We start from the raw sequence: 18,191 nt of genomic DNA, 5'->3' as shown, positions 1-18,191 counted from the left end.
TTTTTTTTTTTTTTTTTCTATTTCAAACAAGGCTTCATTCAGTAAACAATTTGCTGCTTGCAGGAGTGCAAATGTCTCTCTCGAGTATGTTGGGGGAGAATTGCCTGATATTTCAATGGTTTCTACTGAGGGCTCACTCAGGAGCACCTCAATTTACACTTGAGCTAGCGCTGTTTACACGCAGACATCTCCCGCAGCTTCCCCTGCTGCTGCTGGGATCAGTGGCTGTGAGGTGGAGAACACCTCACACAGGTGAGGCGTTGGGCTCTGTGCTTTGGTAGGCGAGGCAGGTAGAAGGTCAGTGGGAGCTGATCTTTGTGTTTGGGCAGCTGGCCAGGATCCCTGAGAGCCCCGCACCTTCTTCGCTCCGGCTTTCTTCTCTTTACTGTCAAATCTACTTCCTTTTATTACCGAGGGAGCAGAGGCAGCATGCACTACTGCAGTATATACGTCTCAGGTGTTCATCACTGAGAATCAGCATGGGCACGCGGCTCACTTCTCTCCTCCACCGGCCATGGATCCCTTTGTCCTGACTACCTGCCCCTCTTCCCCCCTGTAACCATGAATTAGTCTTAGAGTGTACCAGTTTATTTTTATTGAATTTAGTCCATCCGTTTGTTTATTTTCTCTATATATTACCTACGAGTGAAATCATATGTGCTTGTTTTTCTCTGTCTGACTTAGTTCACTAAGTATAATTCCCTTGAGGCCTCATGTTGTTGCATAGGGCAGATTTTCATCCTTTAAAAAAAAAAGTAATTGAGTCATGTTCTAGTGTGTCTGTGGACCTCCTCATCTTCTTTATCTGTCCCTCAGTCAATGGGCATTTAGGTTGTTTCCAGCTCTTGGCTCTTGGAATTCATGCTGCGATAAGCCTGAGAGTATATACCCTTTCAAACTAGTGCTTTTACATTTTTTACTGCTTTCTATAATGACAGCACCTGCCCATAGTGTGAAGGGCTCCTTTCTCTTCACCATATCTTCCCCACCATTTGTTTTTAAGACAGATGGATGTAATTGGAGGGGAAAAAAAAATAGGGCACTTGTTGTTTGAGACTAGGGCTTGAAAAAATTTAGGCTGGGGGAGAATGCACATGTCAGATAGGATTAGAAAAATCATGATCAAGTTAACCCTCTTGCAAGGCAGCTTGGGATCCCTATTGCAGGGACCTTGCTGTGTCTGGAGAGGGTGGGAACGCAAGGTCAGAGGATTGTGTGCTGGTTGAACTGGGCAGATGTCTTCTCTCTTGCTCGACCTTCTCTAAGGCACGATCTTAATCTGTAAAGCCCTCACATGGAGCTGTTTTATTATCTGTGGAGAGAAAAGTTCATGGATGCTCAGGAAGGGGCTTTGTAGCTGTGAGTGGGAGCAGGGGTGCGCCTGAGGAAGCACCACCACCACACCACCACACAAGCCAAGCAGGACAGACCAGCGCCAGGAGTCCGTACTCAGGCCCAGGACGCATTTTAGTGTCCAGATGCTGCTGTCACTTGTCCTTGCTGTCAGCTCCAAACCCTGCTCCTACCCAGAGGTCTCAAGATGTTGGGATTTTCTGGCACCTCCCTGCCTTGTTCACAGACACACCTCAGAGACAGTGTTGGTCCCAGATCACACTAAAACAATTATGGCAATGCACGGGTCTCCAGAATGTTTGGGTTTTCCAGTGCCTATGTAAAATGTGTTTGCGCCACACTGTCGTCTAGTCAGTGTGCAACATCATCAGGTCGAGAAAACCCAAAGTTACGCTTCATTAAGAACGCCTCACTGCTTGACAGTGCTACCTTCCTCTGGGTTGTGGACCACGTGGCTGACAGACTTGCTGGGTGTAGAGCTGCCCCAGGCCTTCAGCCTGTAAAGAGCCATGGTCTGCAGACCGCAATAGAGCCGCTCAATAAAGGGAGGGGCTTGGAGAGCCGTGCACTGGAAGGCAGCCTGGAGGAGGCAGCTTCATGACTGTGCTTGGGCTGCTTATTGCAGTGTTCAAGGCAGAGGAAAAGCAGAGTCTAGTCTCCCAGACATGAAACTGTACATCTGTTTAGATAAGCAGATAGATGACACAATTATTCTGGAAGGTTCTCGTGTTCAGGCCTGGGACAGCAACACCAAGACTGGTGGCTGGAAGGTAGGGGGGGCGTCTGTCTCCTCCTGGGTCAAGTAGACACGATTCCGTCCAGGCGCGGCTCACCTGGGGATGGCACAAGGGAAGCAGTCCCTCTTTGGACTGCTGCAACTGACCCCATGAAGGTGTGGGTGTGCTCGTGGGTCTGAACACTCAGCTGGGACCAACCTTATTGGTTCTCGTGCACAGGATCTCGATGAGTATCTCCTCATCCGTGCCGAGACCCTTCACCGCCTTCCGCAGCTGCCTGGCATCATACTCGCTGGGCCGGTCCAGAAGGGCCAAGGCTGTCTTCTCGAAGTTTCCACGCAGCTCACTCTTGAGCACCTCCTCTAGGTCCTGCAGCGAGATAACGAGAGCCCTGATGAAGTTTAGACCAAGAGGAGGGAAGCAGGTATCTGCTCCCCTGAGAGTTGATGGGGGAGGGTGGGGGAAGGTGGGGGAGGGTGACAGCAGCCTCTCACAGCACCCTGTTGTTAGCAAGCATCTGTCTTCATAGATGCTTTCTGGGAAGCTCTGTTGTATTATTAGTGAACTGCCTGCTCCTACCCAAGTCCTAGGACTAGATGGTTTCACGAAGAGAGGGTCACGAATAGTCTCTCAGTGTAACCTGACTCAGTGAAGGGCTTCCACTGAATGGCGGGAGAACCCAACATGGAGGCGCCTAGACCAGCCTGCCTTTCAGGAAACCCACAGGTAGGGCTGACTTAATTTCACTGACATTAATTTCCCTCCTTGGAAAATGGGAGAATAATGACACCTCTGAGGGTTGCTGGGCGTATTAAGTGAGAAATTCACATCAAGACAGTATGGTGCCTGACATGTTTTAAATTCCAACAAATGATTCTAAAAAACACTATTTTATATGACATATAAATCATATTACATATGATATACGGTATCATATACTATGTTTATGTTATATAATAATAATAATTATTATTTTATGCTGAGAGAAGGCAAGCCAATTACTTCTCTGAGCTCTGGGTCTGGGAGAAAAACCCAGAATTTTGTCTTAAGCCCTGGGGCCTGCAGTCTTAAAAGCTGGTGGTGATCAGGAGTCTCTGTAGCTGCTCCATCTAACAACATTATGTCTCATGAAAGCTGGTTGCTGGTGTGGATCCAGCCCCCCTTTTTCAGTTCAGCTGGACATGGCATAGGGCTACAGAGAAGAGAACCCCAGCTGTCTCCTCTAAGCCACAAGCACGAAAACAAATCCTGTGTGTTTATGTTCTGTTTAGACACAGGAGCCGGTTCGGGGATCTTTCAGTTCTAACTCAAGTTTTCCTTCTTAGCATGGCCCTTAGTATGGTTGATTCCTCTCTAGGGCTCAGTTACATGGGATGTAGATGGGATGATCTCTAGTATGTTGGAGCTTCATGATCTGTGACTTAGACTTCCTTAGCAATGTCAGCTTTTCCTGAGAACAGGAAAGAAAGCCCGTGCTTGGCCAGGGCAGGTATTGAGGAGTACTCAAACCCACCTGCTCCTATTTTGCCCTGAAGGCTAAGAAGCCTGGGTCTTTCTGTATCAGTGGGGCGGAAGTGGACATAGGACTCGAGACGCTGCTAAGAGCAGGCACCCGGCGAAATGAAACAACCAATGAAATGCATCTGAGGATTCACTGGTTTCATCATTGTCCTCAGTGAGCAACACCGACAAACTTGGTCATGAGGAAGGAGCAGGCAAACTCTAAGTGCACAGGCATCTGAGCCAGCTAGTGTATAAACAAAGAGGTACCCTGAGGTGGGGGCTCAGAAGACTGGGACTTGGGTGCTGGTTCTTTCTTACTCAGTGATTTTGCATAAGTCATTTTACCAAATGAGCTTTTCCTTTCTGGGAAGTGGAAACATTCTTATTCTTTCTCTTTACTGGGATGTTCTGGAAATTTCCTGCTTGACTCTCCTCACAATCTGAGAACAGGCTATCATTTTCAACTTATTTGTGAGCATGTTACCTGGGTAACATCAAATAAGTGAGTAAACCCATCTCTGTTTCTAGTTTTATATAGAGAGGGATTGAAGGCCCCGAGACCAGGCTTTGTAAAGATGGGCTAGACTACAGCATAATGATTTCATGTTCTTTTCATAGAAAGCCTAATGCAAACTTAAAGATTTCTACATATAACAGCATTATCAAAACCCAAAAGAATGAAAGAAAAAAAATACAGAGAAAGGAATATATGTTCAATGAATTTTTAAAAGGTTTTGAGAAAAATCACTTATGAAGAATATATCATCCTTGAAGAAAAATAGACAAGTGAAGAATTGCTCTAGAAAGACCCACCTCTGAAAATGGATTTGCAAATCACTGGCCTATAAGTTAGTAAGTTAGTAAGCAGCATGCATTCAAATGAGTACAAGAAAATGACTAAGGGATTAACGGAAAATTGAAATCAAATTTTAAAATAAAGAGTTAAAGAATATAGACTTTATAGTCTAATTAAATTAACTAAGGAATTTCAATTTTTCTGAAGTCAATTAAACTTTTAAATAGTTGTTTCACTTTTTTTTCCCCTCTCAAGCTAACACAATAACCTCATAGTTCATTCCTCTCTGCCTTGGGGATGGAGAAGAAACAGTGACATCCCATTTGTCCAGGACCCTTGGAATCACCTTGCCATAAGCTGCTTTGTAGTTCTGCTTTATTTTTTGCCTCTCTTCTGATGTCCTGCTTGATAGAATATCAATGATGGCTGCTTCATCTGTTCCTAAAGAGCAGGAGAAAGAATACAGTCAATGGAGTACTGTACAGCCATGAAGAAAGATGCATGACTCCACCAAACTGGAAAGTCCAGTCACAATTGGGGACTCATTGTCCTTTTCCTCCCTTTGGTACTGCTGCCATCTGTCCCACCTACTGGACATCTCTTCTCTCTTCATTCTACTGCCCTGCTGAGTAGGTGCTGCTGGACTTCAGTCTCCTAGTAACCAGTCTGTGCTGTCTGCCATCAGAATCTTCATTTGGAGGCACATATTTGCTTACTTTACTCCTTAAAGTGCCTTTAGTGCTTCTTTTTTTTTTTTTAAAGATTTATTTATTTATGCATACTGCACTGGGGTATAGGCCAGAGGTGCAGGTGTGGTGAGAGGATTCACCAGAGGCAGAGTGGGGAGCAGCACAGGCTGACTGAGAAGTACACTGCTGAGGGGAGCAGCGGGCGGGTCAGGAGAGGTCTGCCGCGCCATGTGGTCACCTCCGGGGCAGGTGGGGATCGAACTCATGAAGAAGTGGCTTTAGCTACCCAGTGCTGTGCTTTAACCCTCTGTGCCACCAGGGAGGGCTCCCTTTAGTGCTTCTTACACATTAAATTATAACTCCTTACTCTGGGATTAACACTTTTGCAGTGGGCTTTCAACTATTCTTCTAGACCTGCGCATGTCCACGGCCCTACTCCTATTTGTCGGCATGCAAGCACTTTTATAAATCTTGATGCATTACGTTTCTGCTCTCTCTGCTCTTCCATGGAACATGATTCGATAGCTCTAGAATTGCTGAGGTGATTGAGATTGCAGGTCACAGTCTGAACCGGGGTCGCAGGGAGTGGTCACTAAATGGTACTGTGGGTTGCTAGGGAGCTGCCTGCTCGTTGTGGTCTTCCTTGGGTTAGAGCCTGTGTGGGTCACGTTTGTCCATAAGATGCGGTTCTTCATAAGTAACACCACACAGAGTAACACAGGGAGTGGCTCATAGAAGGCAACTGCTCCCTCGCAGCCCCACCCCCAGGTGTCAGAAGCACTGGTGTGGTTTGAGAAGCACAGCCAGCGGCATCAGCTGGCGAGCTGGGTCCAGGGCTGTCCAGCACTGGAGCAGATGTGCTGAGCAAGCCCTTGAAATGGGGCCAGTCTGAGTTGAAATCTACTACTGGTGTAAAATGCATACAGATTTCAAAAACTTTTTTTTAAGAGTGTAAAATATCTCAATGACTATATTAATTACCTGTTGAGTGGTTATTATGTTGGATTAATACAATGTATTGTTAAAGTTAGGTTTACATCTTTCTTTTCTTTTTTTAAAGATTTATTTATGTATGTATGCAGAGCTGGGGTACAGGCCAGAGGTGCAGGGACGGTGAGAAAATTCACCAGAGACAGAGTGGGGAGTAGACCAGGCTGACTGACAAAGAACACTGCTGAGGGGAGCAGCGGGCGGGCCAGGAGAGGTCTGCCGCGCCATGTGGATCTCCTCCAGGGCCAGGGATCGGACTCGCACTGAAGCTGCTGCGGCTGGCTTGCAGTGCTGCGTCCTAACCTGCTGTGCTACCAGGTAGGGCATCATCTTTCTTCTCTTTAAATGTGGCTTCTAGAAAAATTGAAGTTCATTTGGTGGCTTCTATTCTATTTCCATTGGATGGCATTGCCTGGGGTCTCATCTTTACCTCCAGGGGATGGAGGTGGTGACAATCTTAACCTCGTAAGACTATGAGGCGTGAGCTGCGAGACTGAGATCTAAATGCAGATGCTAGGAAGGCTCCCGGGCACTGAAGGGACTCGGGCAGAACCTCCCATTCTCCTCCCACTCTCCTCTGGCGTCCTGGCGCAGGGGACACCTCCTGTTTGGGTTGAATTGTGTTCCTCTGAAATGGCATGTTGAAATCCTAACCTCCAGTCCCTCCCGTCCGTGTGACCTTATTTGGAATTGTCTCTATAGAAGTAATCAAGCTAAAATGAAGTCAGTAGAGTGGGAACTAATCCAAAATGACTGCTGTCGTTATGAAAAGGGGAAATTTGAGCCTTGAGACAGACTTACACAGAGAGAGACAAGGTGAAGAGACCCAGAAAGAGTGCCCTGTGAGGATGGGGGTGGGAGGGAGCGGTGAACAAGCCAGGGTCACCTGACACTGCCAGAAGCTAGGAGAAAGGCCTGGAAAGGGGGCTTTGCTGGAGTCTTTGAGGGAACATGGCCTACTGTCTCCTTGATTTCAGACTTCTGGCCCCCAGAGTTGCGAGACAGCAATGTTCTGTGTAGCTTGTCAGCTGGTTTGTACTTTTTCATGGCAGTCCTGGGAAGCAAATACATCCCCTAGATTTCTGACACACCCAGTGCTACAACACACACCACTTCAAGAAAAGCCCTACAAGTCTCTGCAGCAGCTGTCTGGAGATCCCCCACGTTAGCTGTTCCTTGGCCTACGTGTAGTGTGTGCTCTCTGGGAAGAGCAGGTGCTTGGTGGCTTTTATGGGAACTAAAATGGCCTGTACTGATAGTTCTGATCCAGTTGATAAAGCGCCTGAAAGAACAAGAGCTGGGTAGATGCATTTGGCTGCATTTTCATAAAAGGGTTGGGACCTGGGGAAATCTGGGTAGTAAGTATGGGAGAAGCTGGAGGAAGACCTGGCTGGAGACAGGGAAGGGAGGGGGGAGGGTGCTGGCACCAGCCCTCACGGCCAGGTTTGAAAAGAGAGTGGCAGGACTCAGGAAGGCAGCTCTGAGCTGGGTTGAGAGGGCCGAGTCCTGGCTCTAGCACAAAGCCAGCCATGTGGGACTGTTCACTTAGCCTCGCGGATTAGTTCCACCTTTAAAATTCCAGGAAGGCCTAACTGTCCGATTCCAACTGGAGAAATGGAAAACGCTAAGATGAGCTCACTCTCAAAGACAGAAGCTAAGTGCTTGCCTCACTCTGTGGCATGCTAACATGGTCATTCATGTGGTTCCTCTTCATGTCCTCCTGCAGCCTCACCTACGTCATGCGTATCCAATTACTTCCTTTGTGACATTATGCCACAAAGAGACATAATGCGAGGGCCAGAAATCTCACAGGGATTTCCTTTTCTGGTAAACATCCCTTGAGTCCTCCTCTTTGCAGCGGGCTGCTCAAGCCCAGGTCTAGAACCATCACCACTCAGGCCTGGCTCCTGAAGGCGCCAGGGGGCCCTTGCCCTGTGTTGTGCCAGCCAGAAAGCTGGAATACATCCCCATGCCTTCTTTTCCTCTCACCCCATGTTCTGTCAGTCACCCCGAAGCCCTCACTACTCCACCTGCGTGGCAGCTCTCAGAGCCTCTCACCCCTCCATCCTCACCCCTTACACCCTCACACCCCGCCTCAATGCAGCCCTGCCTTGCGCTTCCTGTTCACTCTTCCCAAGATGGCCTTTGCGAGATCCACATCAGTTGTCTTCCCTGTCACCCGAACCTATCGATAAAAGTCTCTTCAAGACCAGAATAAAATCGCAACTCTCTAGTGGAGCATATGAGATCTTCTAGAGTAGCGCCTGCCTGCCCGTTAGAATGTAGTCCTCCATCATGCTCAGTGAGGTAAGCCAGAAAGAAAAAGAAAACTACTGATGGTTTCACTCTTAGGAGGAATATAGAGGATCCAAATAAGGGATCTGGGGAAAGAATAATTGTAATAAAGTAAATATCAAAATCAACAGGCAACTGTAAACCAGAGACATTCTTCAGGGAGTGAGAGAGGAATAGGATCAAAGCAGAGGAGGGAAGAGCGTGACGGACTGTGGTGATGGTGCATGTGGGTGCAGGTGGGAATCTCCTGGGGACTATTCCCGGGAGGAGAAAGCACACATTGTACAAAAATGAAAAATAATGCAAAAACATTAGACAAAATAAAAAATTAAAAAAAAAGTAAAAACTTAAAAATAAAGTTTTTCCCATCAAGCCCTCCTTCCAGGCCTCCTGTCCATGGACTCCAAGAATCACTGGCAGCTCGGAGAATGAGCAAGACCTTCACTCTTGCCGCTGGGCCTCTGCAAGGGCTGTCCTCTCTGCCTGGAGCACTTTCACCTTGGGCCCTCGCCTTCACTCTCGGCCCTGCATCAGGACTCAACAGCCTGAACTTCTTTGGAGGAAAAGAAGGTGGGACACTCCTCACCCTGCGCCTCCACGTTACCTGCTCACCTTTGAGCCAACACACTGTAAGTTCTGTGGGGGCAGGATATGCCACTCACTGTTCTGCGCATCCAGAAGGTTCTCAACATTTGCCAAGTGTATGCTTACATACATGCATTATGGAATCTTGTCTGCACATCGGTGCTGTCTGCAGGTATCACACCACTGGGCGAGAGGTAGCAGACCCCAAGAGAAAACCCCTTACTCCATACCTGGCGACTTCAGCAAAATGGAGTTAAAATCTCAAAAGTATTATTTTTAGGCATTCTAATTAGAAGCATTTTGGAACACTTCCAAAAAAGAGGCCTTAGAGCACAGCAGTCCTGGGTATCTTGGCAGCCGCCAAGGGACAGAGTGTGGAAATGACTGGATTTCCCTCAAGCCTTTGAGCCCAGGCTCAGGTTTATCCTGGGAGCCGTTCCCACTCCCCCAAGGAGAGTTTCCCGAAGAGTGATCTCATTTTACATTTCACAACGCGCGAGTCATATAAGCAGTCTGTGCTGCCCAACAGTTTCCCATAAACATTTACAATGGCTTGAGGCAGCAGGACCCGGCCTCAGTCCCCAGCGGTGGTGAGAAAGTGTTTTTCAAAATGAGAAAAGGCGGCACCTTGACCCTGCCTGTGCAAGGGACACCACCAGTTGCCAGCACAGCTCGGAGCCGCCCTGAGCAGCCCAGAGGGCCGCCTGCTGGCCTCTGCTGTCCCAGCAAATTCCTGGGGAGATACGGAGTCAGTTTGAGCAGGCAGCAACATCATTATGGTAGTTCTATTTTTAAACCTCTGAGGAACATTCATATTCTTTTACTTTATCACAGGTTGGAATTCTGGACTTTCCGCCAAATCATAGCTCTTCAAGATGGCCCTTCTTTCCAGTCACTCCACCCTCAGGTTAGGCAAAACATTCACCTCAGGGCCCAGGCACTCCATCTGGTAGGTCATTATACTCATAAAACTCTACAGGTTGTTGGGAGGATTATGCAATATGCTGTGCGTGTGCTACCCACATTAGCCCTTGGCGTAAAGGGGGCATGGGTGGTGGTGACCAGTACCATGCTTTCTTTGTGGCCATGTCCAAGAAGGGGAGAAAGACTGAGTGAGTTGGGACACCCCACCTGTGCTTGTAGAACTGAACTTGAATGGTGGCCAAGAGTGAGGGCATTTGTCATTAACTGCAGCCGAATCGCTCCCCTGTCCACTTGAACTCCTGGCTCCAACCCACAGCCAGGTGTCAGGACCTCTCTCTAGGCAGCAGGGAAGCACCTGTGAGGCCACCTCAGCCACTCTACAAAATTCAGAACTATAAACATCCTTCCACTCCTAGGCAAACATCTCTCCTGACAGCTGTTGTCCAAGTACAAGGTTAGCCAGATCAGGAAATGAACTCGGAGCTGCTTCCTTCTGCTGTTAGAACTGCTCTGAGGTCCCCAAAGAGAGCAACTTAGCTGTCATCTTTCTTCCCAGCTCTCTCTGTCTCTCTCCCTGTCTTGCATTCTCGCTCTCTGATTTACTCAAGATTACTTAATATGTCAAAGTGCCTTCTACACTTCTTACCAGATCTTCCCCAATCAACTCCTTTTGGACTTCTCTGACATTTCTAGGGAAAGTTATTCTAACGTTAGCTGTTCCCTATATTAAGGAAAATAGCTCTTAGAATTTTCACCATGATTTGCAATTACTTCCACTGGAGTCACACAAGGAATTTATGATCATATTTTTTTTTCTACCAAAATACCAACTTCTATGAGGTTTGATCTATAGAATTGCATTAAAAATACGTGACTGTAAAATAAATTTAAAAATAAAAGATCTGTGGGGTCAAACGGCTCCCAGAGTTGTTGCCAGCACGGGCCCAAGCTGCCCTAGTCCCAGATTCTCCCTTCACTACGCAGAGGACATGGTACATTTGTGTGTGGCTGAGGGGGCTCAGTGTGAGGTCTTCACATTTTGGCATTTGGAGGGAGCAGGAGAGGGTAGAGAGAGAGAGAGAGGTGAGATCGAGAACACAAAGGGTGTTGTAGGTGGAGAAAGAGAAGACACTCCCGTCTGGTAACCTGATGTTTCCCAGTGGGAGGAAGGCAAGGTTATCTGTGTGTTTGTGTCCAGAAGCTTCAGCAGTCACCTCCATGAGTCCCAGAGCCTTTCTCAGGGGCTTGGTCCCATATGCTGTCTCCCTCTTCCGCCCTTGTTACTGATTCATCTTTCTACTGATTTCTTAGTCTCTCATTCTTTTCTTTTTTTCATTTATTCTAAATGTTTATGTATTCAAGAGTTGGGGTACAGGCCAGAGATGGGGGTTGGTGAGAGGATTCACCAGAGACAGAGTGGGGAACAGGCGATTGATTAATACTTATTATTAAATATAATTGAGGGGAGCAGTGGGTGACACAGGAGAGGTTGCTGTGCCCTGTGGTTCAGCATCCTGGCTGGGGACAGAACTTGTGCTGCTGATAGCTTCACAGTGCTGAGACTCAACACTGCAGCACCAGGGAGGCCTCTTAGTCTCTCATTCTTGACTGTGCACTTACCTCAGGCCTGGATGTAAAGAGCTTCTTCCATTTGGGTTCTTGATTCTTGACCTTGGTCATGATTTTAACTTCACTTAATCTATTTCTAGATTCAGTTTTCTGGTCCCTGAGCCAGTTCTCAACAAACATGACACCTCAAAGAATTGGAGAGGTTTAGAAGACTTTAAAGTGGTAAAAACTGAACTTCTCATGAAGTTTTCCCCACCTAGAGGTCAAGGGGAATGTATAGAATCCCTAGAAATACCCACTTTCTGGTGACTGTATTGAATCCTGAAAAATAACTTTGGGAAAATTACAAAGAGAACCTCAGCTTGGAATACACAAGAAAAGTGAGAGGTCCTTTCCCTAAGATCGCAGGAAAGCTGACGTGACAAATCAGCATCAAGTGTCATTAACTTCAACAGCAAATGAACAAATAACATATCTTTCATACCCATTCCTTTGCAGGCTTTGTGCAGTTTCTTCACATCTGGATCCACATTAGAACCTTGCTGATGACTTTTCTCTTTGGCCTGAAGAAAATAAGCGACAGGTTAGTTGACAGTGAAAGCATCACTAAGTTGCTTCTGACTGAAAGTGGTAGCAGTCCTCCGAATGAAGGGCAGCGGCCACATCACACATGGACCTGTGCAGGAGTCAGCTGGGGACATGCTAGCCCTGGAGAGATGGCTGGTACCCCTCGGGGCCCTCTGGCCTGGGGTGACGACACACAAAGAGGCTCTCTGTCCTCAAGGACAGTCTGCCTGGTCAACTGTAGAATCAGCCCACCCAGGTGTGTGTCTCTGAAACAGAAACACGGGAGGCCAGTGTCCTGCAGGTCTGTCCTCCCCTTCTGTGGGGAGACACGAGTGGGAGGCTGAGTGTGTCACGCAGGCGCTCGCGTCTTCTCACAGCTAATGTTTTACCATCTTCACGTGAGACACAGTGTTGAGTTTGTTGGAGGTGAAATAGGGAGCAGGAGTAGCACAGTTACTGGTTTTTACTGCTGCTTGGGGAGAAAAAGCTCTTTCTACACAAAGCCGGGGCTTCCCATGCATCAGCTGCTGGCACAGCGTATGCACTTGTGTGTACCTGCTACTAAGTCTGTATGACTATTATTTGTTTTTACTTTTCTTTCAGCTGACTTACTTTTTTTAAGTTAGTTTTTTTTTTTAAAAAAGATTTGTTTGGACCCTCCCTGGTGGCGCAACGGGTTAAAGCACTGCACTGAGAAGCTAAAGCCACTTCCGCATGAGTTCGATTCCCGCCTGCCCCGGGGGAGACCACATGGCGTGGCAGACCTCTCCTGACCCGCCCGCTGCTCCCCTCAGCAGTGTACTTCCTCGATCTGCCTGTTCTGCTCCCCACTCTGTCTCTGGTGAAGTCTCTCACTGCCCCTGAGTCTCTGGCCTGTACCCCAGTTCTGTATGTACAAATAAATAAATCTTTAAAAAAAAAAGATTTGTTTGTTTATGCATACAAGAGTTGGGGTACAGTCCAGAGATACGGGGTTGAAAAGATTCACCAGGGACAGAGTGGGGAGCAGAAGAGGCAGATGGACTGAAACACACTGCTGAGGGGAGCAGCGGACAGGCCAGGAGAGATCTGCTGTGCCATGTGGGTCAGCTGCCTGACTGGGGATCGAATTTGTGCTGCAGTGGCTGTGGACAGCCCGCTTAAAGCTATTTTTTAATGGGCACTTTCCATTCATGGTAAAATAGGACATTTTCTATATGAAGTGAAATCAGATGCATATCATTCATTCTTCAGTTGACCAGATAGATTGTTCTTGAGAACAGAGGGCCCATTTTCTGTAGACATCCAAGGCCAGCTTGCCCCAAGGAGTATCACTTGCTCAAGCAAAAGGTAAACATAAAATTAAAGACATTGCTTATAAATGTTCAAGAGATGAGATTAATTACAGTTGTGCAACTAGCAGGTTAAACACACCCTGACTTTCTCAGTAGGCATTCTTTGCTGAAGTGTCACGTATCTCCCCTCTTTCAAGGAAGAAAGGGGAAGGCTGGTTAAAGTGCTGCTGTCTACACCACCCCAACGCCCCTTTCCCTCCCTTCATTTTCATTTTCTCTGGAACCCAGTGGGAATGAGTGATCAACCACATAAGGCTCAGAGGACACATTGCATTCAACTGCCTGGCATCCTGTTTCTTTTGGGGGACTTCCCCAGTCCCACTTCATGTGGTAGAGTTGGGGTTGTCAGGCATGAGGCTTGAGCCCCACTTCCTGCTGTCACTCTTGCCATTGTGACTGGTGCAGGAGTGGGGTCTCATCCATACAGGATCAGCTGGAGTCTTTCCTTGGTTGATGTGTAGCTGTGAGAGATGTGTCTGCCCCCAACTGACCCTGCAAAGCTATAAGTGTGGGAGTCTGGGGCTGGTGGCGACCATCTTAGCCACATTGTGAAGGGAGAAGCTTGACGCAGAGACAGGATGAAAATATGGAGCCAGAGGGAAACCTGGCATGAACCCTCACATGCAGAGTGCCTAGATCCTTTATGTCTCAGTTTTATCTGTAACTAAGAAACTAGCACTTGCTTCTAAATGAATGAGCTGGGTTTCTGCTCTTGCAACAAAAAGTGTCCTCCTTCATCCCCACGGGCTGGAGAGGGGCTGGATAATGAAGAACCGTGCATTTCTAGTGTCAAAGTGATCTGCCTTTTGGAAGTGACTGCGTGGCCCATCTTGACACATCTACTCCTGACACTAGCTGGAAGGGGCTTACATTTGCTGAGCGCCTGCCACCAGCCAGCCACATTCTTTGTTCATAGTCTGTTCTTCATTATTAGCAGGGAAGAACAGGGGTGAATAGTCTGCTTTACACAGAAGGAAACCTGCGTGCAGGCAGATTAGGGAGGCTGAATGTGATCTTACAGGACCCAGGATTATAGCCAGCTCCATCCTCCTCCTAAGGCCCAGGCACTAGGTCAGGGTTCCATCCTGCCTCGCTCTGTAATGGTGCATGAGACCCTCACATCTAGCAGAGAGGTGATAGAGCCCATTTCCTTCCAAACCTTTTGCAGCGTGTGAGAAAGTTTCCTTGTGCCTCAGAAGACTTTTGGGAGGACCAGTGATATTATTTGTGGGCTCAGTAGGAAATGAAAATGGAAGGTCACTTTTTTTTTTTTTCACCAATAAAATGGGTTTATTTGGAAACAACGAAAAGGCAAATTGGAATGTGGAGTTTATGGCGAGACACGCATGCACTTCTCTAGATAAAGCCAGCGTTCCCTTAGATTTTAGAGAGAAGGTTACTAGGCCAAAAGGAATCTCCTCCTTCCTCAGAGAAACAGCATCGCTTCCTGGTGTGAGCCATGTGGGTCCTGTACTTTGCTGATGATGCAAGTGTGGAACTTCTAAATCCCCTCTCCCCACCTCATTGAAAGTATGTATAACTTCTTACATTAACCTCTTTATTTGGAAGGTGTGAGAAGAAGCCTTTTTCTCTTTCAGCCTTGCCTTACACCTAGATAAAACGCTCATGGCAACCGGCCAGGTCAGAAAGGAGCCATATAGATTCATATGGGAGTCCTATAATATCCAGACTGTGTCTATTCTTAAAGATGTCCACACACATGGAGCTGCCTGCCTGGCTTTTGACTCAGCTGGACAGGTGTGGACCTTTTCCCATTTCTCTTTTCTTTAATAACCTTTCACAAGTCACTTAGTTTGACATGGCCATTGACTCAAGAAAGCCCATCAACTGTGCTGTGTCCACAGGCAGCTCTTTGTATCCAACGGATTTGATCCGTTTTCAGATTTGTCACACCAACTGGCCGCTCTGGAATCACCACATTTTGGGTCCTCTTAGTTTCATCATCTGATAAAATCCTTAGCCAGGAAGTTGTGAACTTACTGAACCAGTCCAGTTTACTCAGCAATTCTACTTTGTCTTCCATTCTTGGCTTCCTGTTTGGAATAAGGGTTGGACCAACTTTTCTCAGACTTCCAGCCCTGAACATCCCCTTAGCTACCTGATGTAAGGTCACTTATGCAAAAACAACAAAGAAGTTCAAGTAGGTGACATGCACACAGGAAGCCACGGGGACCCCATTTGGTTGTGCAGGCTGCTCACAGCTGAGCGCACCCTGCTTTTTGATCACATTGGTGAGGAGGATTTTCTGAATGTGGGAAATAGTACCTCAAAGGAGCAAGCAGTGTTTTTACTTTTCATTAGAAGAATCAGGGAGGGCTTGAGGTGTAAGATGGAACCAGGGTAGCAAATATCTCTGATCAACAGGCTAATCTGGGAAGCTGCTCTGCTTATCACTACAGTCTTGTCCATGGAGAGAAGTCAGTAAGTCCCGGATGATGTGTTAACTTCACAACTGAGCGTGCAAAGCAACACTGGGCTCAGTGAGTGGCTGCTGGTTGTGGCCCTGCCTCTGCGGTGCTGGGAGCTGGGGTCACACCTGCCAAGCTGTGGAAACCACATAAGTGGCCAAATAAGGATGGGTGGAGCAGGAAGATGCGGCCAATACACACAATGGACTACTACTCAGCTATCAACAAAGCTAAACTCGGGCTTGGTATCAACATAGATGAACTGGAAGGGATTCTGCTAACTGAAATAGAAGGACAGAGACAATACTAATACAGGATGGTGTCAGTTAAATATGGAATATAGAGAAACCAAGCACACAGTCAGATAAAGTCAAACTCAAAAACTAATCCTTGAAAGTTGACTATGGAACTGAGGCATCTAGAGTGGTGTTGACATTTGCGCTGAAGGAGGTTCTTGACAAATAGGACAAATAGGAGTCAGGCTAGTAAAAACAACAAAAAAGAAGATAAGAGAAAAGGTGGTTTGGAGTGGGGAAAGCCCACCCCAGGGAGCAGGGTTTGGTATTTCCTGGGTCTGTGCACTGAGTAGCCATGTCCGCGTGTCCGCTCTATCACCTACACAGCGCTGCTGTGGGGCACACGTGACTGGTCTAAAAAATACGAGCTTGATTTCTCATAGCGTTGGATGTTAGTTAGACCTTCTGGGTTCAAAATCGCTTTGCCCCTTGCTAAAGTTGCATGATCCGGGCAAGCTGATCCGTCTCTTGAAGACTTCATTGTCTCCTCTTTAAGGTGGAGATGCACCCACTCAGGGGTGGTCTGAGGTTTGGATGTCATTGGGCTTAGGACTGTGGCCATGCTGGGTTACAGTAAACTTGATGGGTGGCACGTAGGAGGGGTGACACTGAGTGATGTGAGGATGTAAAGGTCATTGGTAAACTCTGAAGTATTATCAAAATGCAATGGGAGTGGCGACTTGACTGTTTACTCTTTCTCTTATAGTTCCCTGGTTTGCTGCAGTCTACTCAGTAAATATTTGAAAGTGTTTGCTTGGTATCCAGGTTCTGAGATAGGAGAGATCTGAGGAAATGCAGAGCGAAGAGGGTGTAGGGCTGGCTGTACACTGATGTAATGAGGGCTGCTGTTTGAGCTTACATGAAATCAGGAAGAGGTCAAGGACATTAAGAATGAAGGCCAGGCGTCCCTCCCTGGTGGCACAGCAGATTAAAGCAAAGCACTAGGAAGCCTTTCTTTCTCTTTCTGGCTTATCTCACTAAGCATGATCTTTTCCAGCTACATCCAAGTTGCTGCAAAAGACATGTGTTTCTCTTTTTTGGTTGCTGAGTAATATTCCATTGTATATATGTACCACATCTTTTTTATCCAGTCATCTACTTTTGGGCATTTGGGCTGCTTCCATGTGTTTCCAGTTACAACCTACAACCCTTTTTTTTTTTTTAAAGATTTATTTATTTATTTGTACATACAGAACGGGGGTACAGGCTAGAGGCTCAGGGGCGGTGAGAGGCTTCACCAGAGACAGAGTGGGGAGCAGAACAGGCAGATGGGTGAAGGACACTGCTGAGGGGAGCAGTGGGTAGGCAGGAGAGGTCTGCCGCACCATGTGGATCTCCTCCAGGGCAGGCGGGGATCAAACTCATGCGGAAGTGGCTTTAGCTTCTCAGTGCTGTGCTTTAACCCGCTGCGCCACCAGGGAGGGCCGAGATACAACCCTTTTAAGGAGCTTGCCCTTATGCCAATGGAAGCAAATGCTATCGATATTATATAACTACTGTACATGTACACACACACACATAAAGAGAGATTTACAGTCTTAGAGTTTAATTGCATCTAGTGTGTCTACATGTCACATCTCTGTATTTCTATATCCCTGCATCAAAAGCAAGGAAATGAGTGACTCATTTTTCGGAGAGCCATAAAAAATAAACTGACATTCTGTGAGTCTAAGGAAACAGTGTCATTTTGGCAAAAAGAATATGGAAAACACCCGCTGTGAAGTGTCTCAGAGGCAGGCCAGTGTCAGCACCCCCACTGCCTGGAGGGGAGGCTGCTCTTGTATTGAGTTCTGATTCTCATAGCAGGAAGAGCATGGAAAGCAGAAACAGACATTGCATCAAGGACTTCTGTCTCCTTACTGTCTCCTCCTTCAAGGAGGTCTTGACTTATGATCCAAAAGAAACACTTAAATAAATCTCCCATAAAACTCAGCAATTCCACAACTAGGTACCTAGACAGAGGGTACGGAAACACTAATTCAAAGGGAAACCTGCACTCCCCTGATAATTGGAGTCCCGTTTACAATAACCAAGCTGTGGAAACCACATAAGTGGCCAAATAAGGATGGGTGGAGCAGGAAGATGCGGCCAATACACACAATGGACTACTACTCAGCTATCAAC

At 47.1% G+C, this 18,191-nt stretch overlaps 1 protein-coding gene across 2 annotated transcripts in view; it reads right to left on the bottom strand.

Moving 5' to 3' along the window:
* The window catches only part of ANXA13 (annexin A13), a 48,241-nt gene that overhangs the window by 14,493 nt on the left and 15,557 nt on the right, over positions 1–18,191 (bottom strand). Inside the window, exons 3-5 of one of the 2 annotated variants that reach the window (XM_012722922.1) lie at positions 11,926–11,997; positions 4,736–4,830; positions 2,289–2,459 (exon numbers count right to left, since the gene is read on the bottom strand). In XM_012722922.1, the coding sequence (XP_012578376.1) occupies positions 2,289–2,459; positions 4,736–4,830; positions 11,926–11,997 (338 nt within the window). Of the gene's footprint in view, positions 1–2,288; positions 2,460–4,735; positions 4,831–11,925; positions 12,005–18,191 lie in introns of both variants that reach the window. The other variant, XM_012722921.1, reaches the window with a different exon arrangement.

This window comes from Condylura cristata, unplaced genomic scaffold (assembly GCF_000260355.1).
Source record: "Condylura cristata isolate star-nosed mole 26May11 unplaced genomic scaffold, ConCri1.0 scaffold00009, whole genome shotgun sequence".
Lineage (NCBI taxonomy): Eukaryota > Metazoa > Chordata > Mammalia > Eulipotyphla > Talpidae > Condylura > Condylura cristata.
Note: the sequence above shows the minus strand (reverse complement) of the source record. Positions and strands in the feature narration are given on the sequence as shown.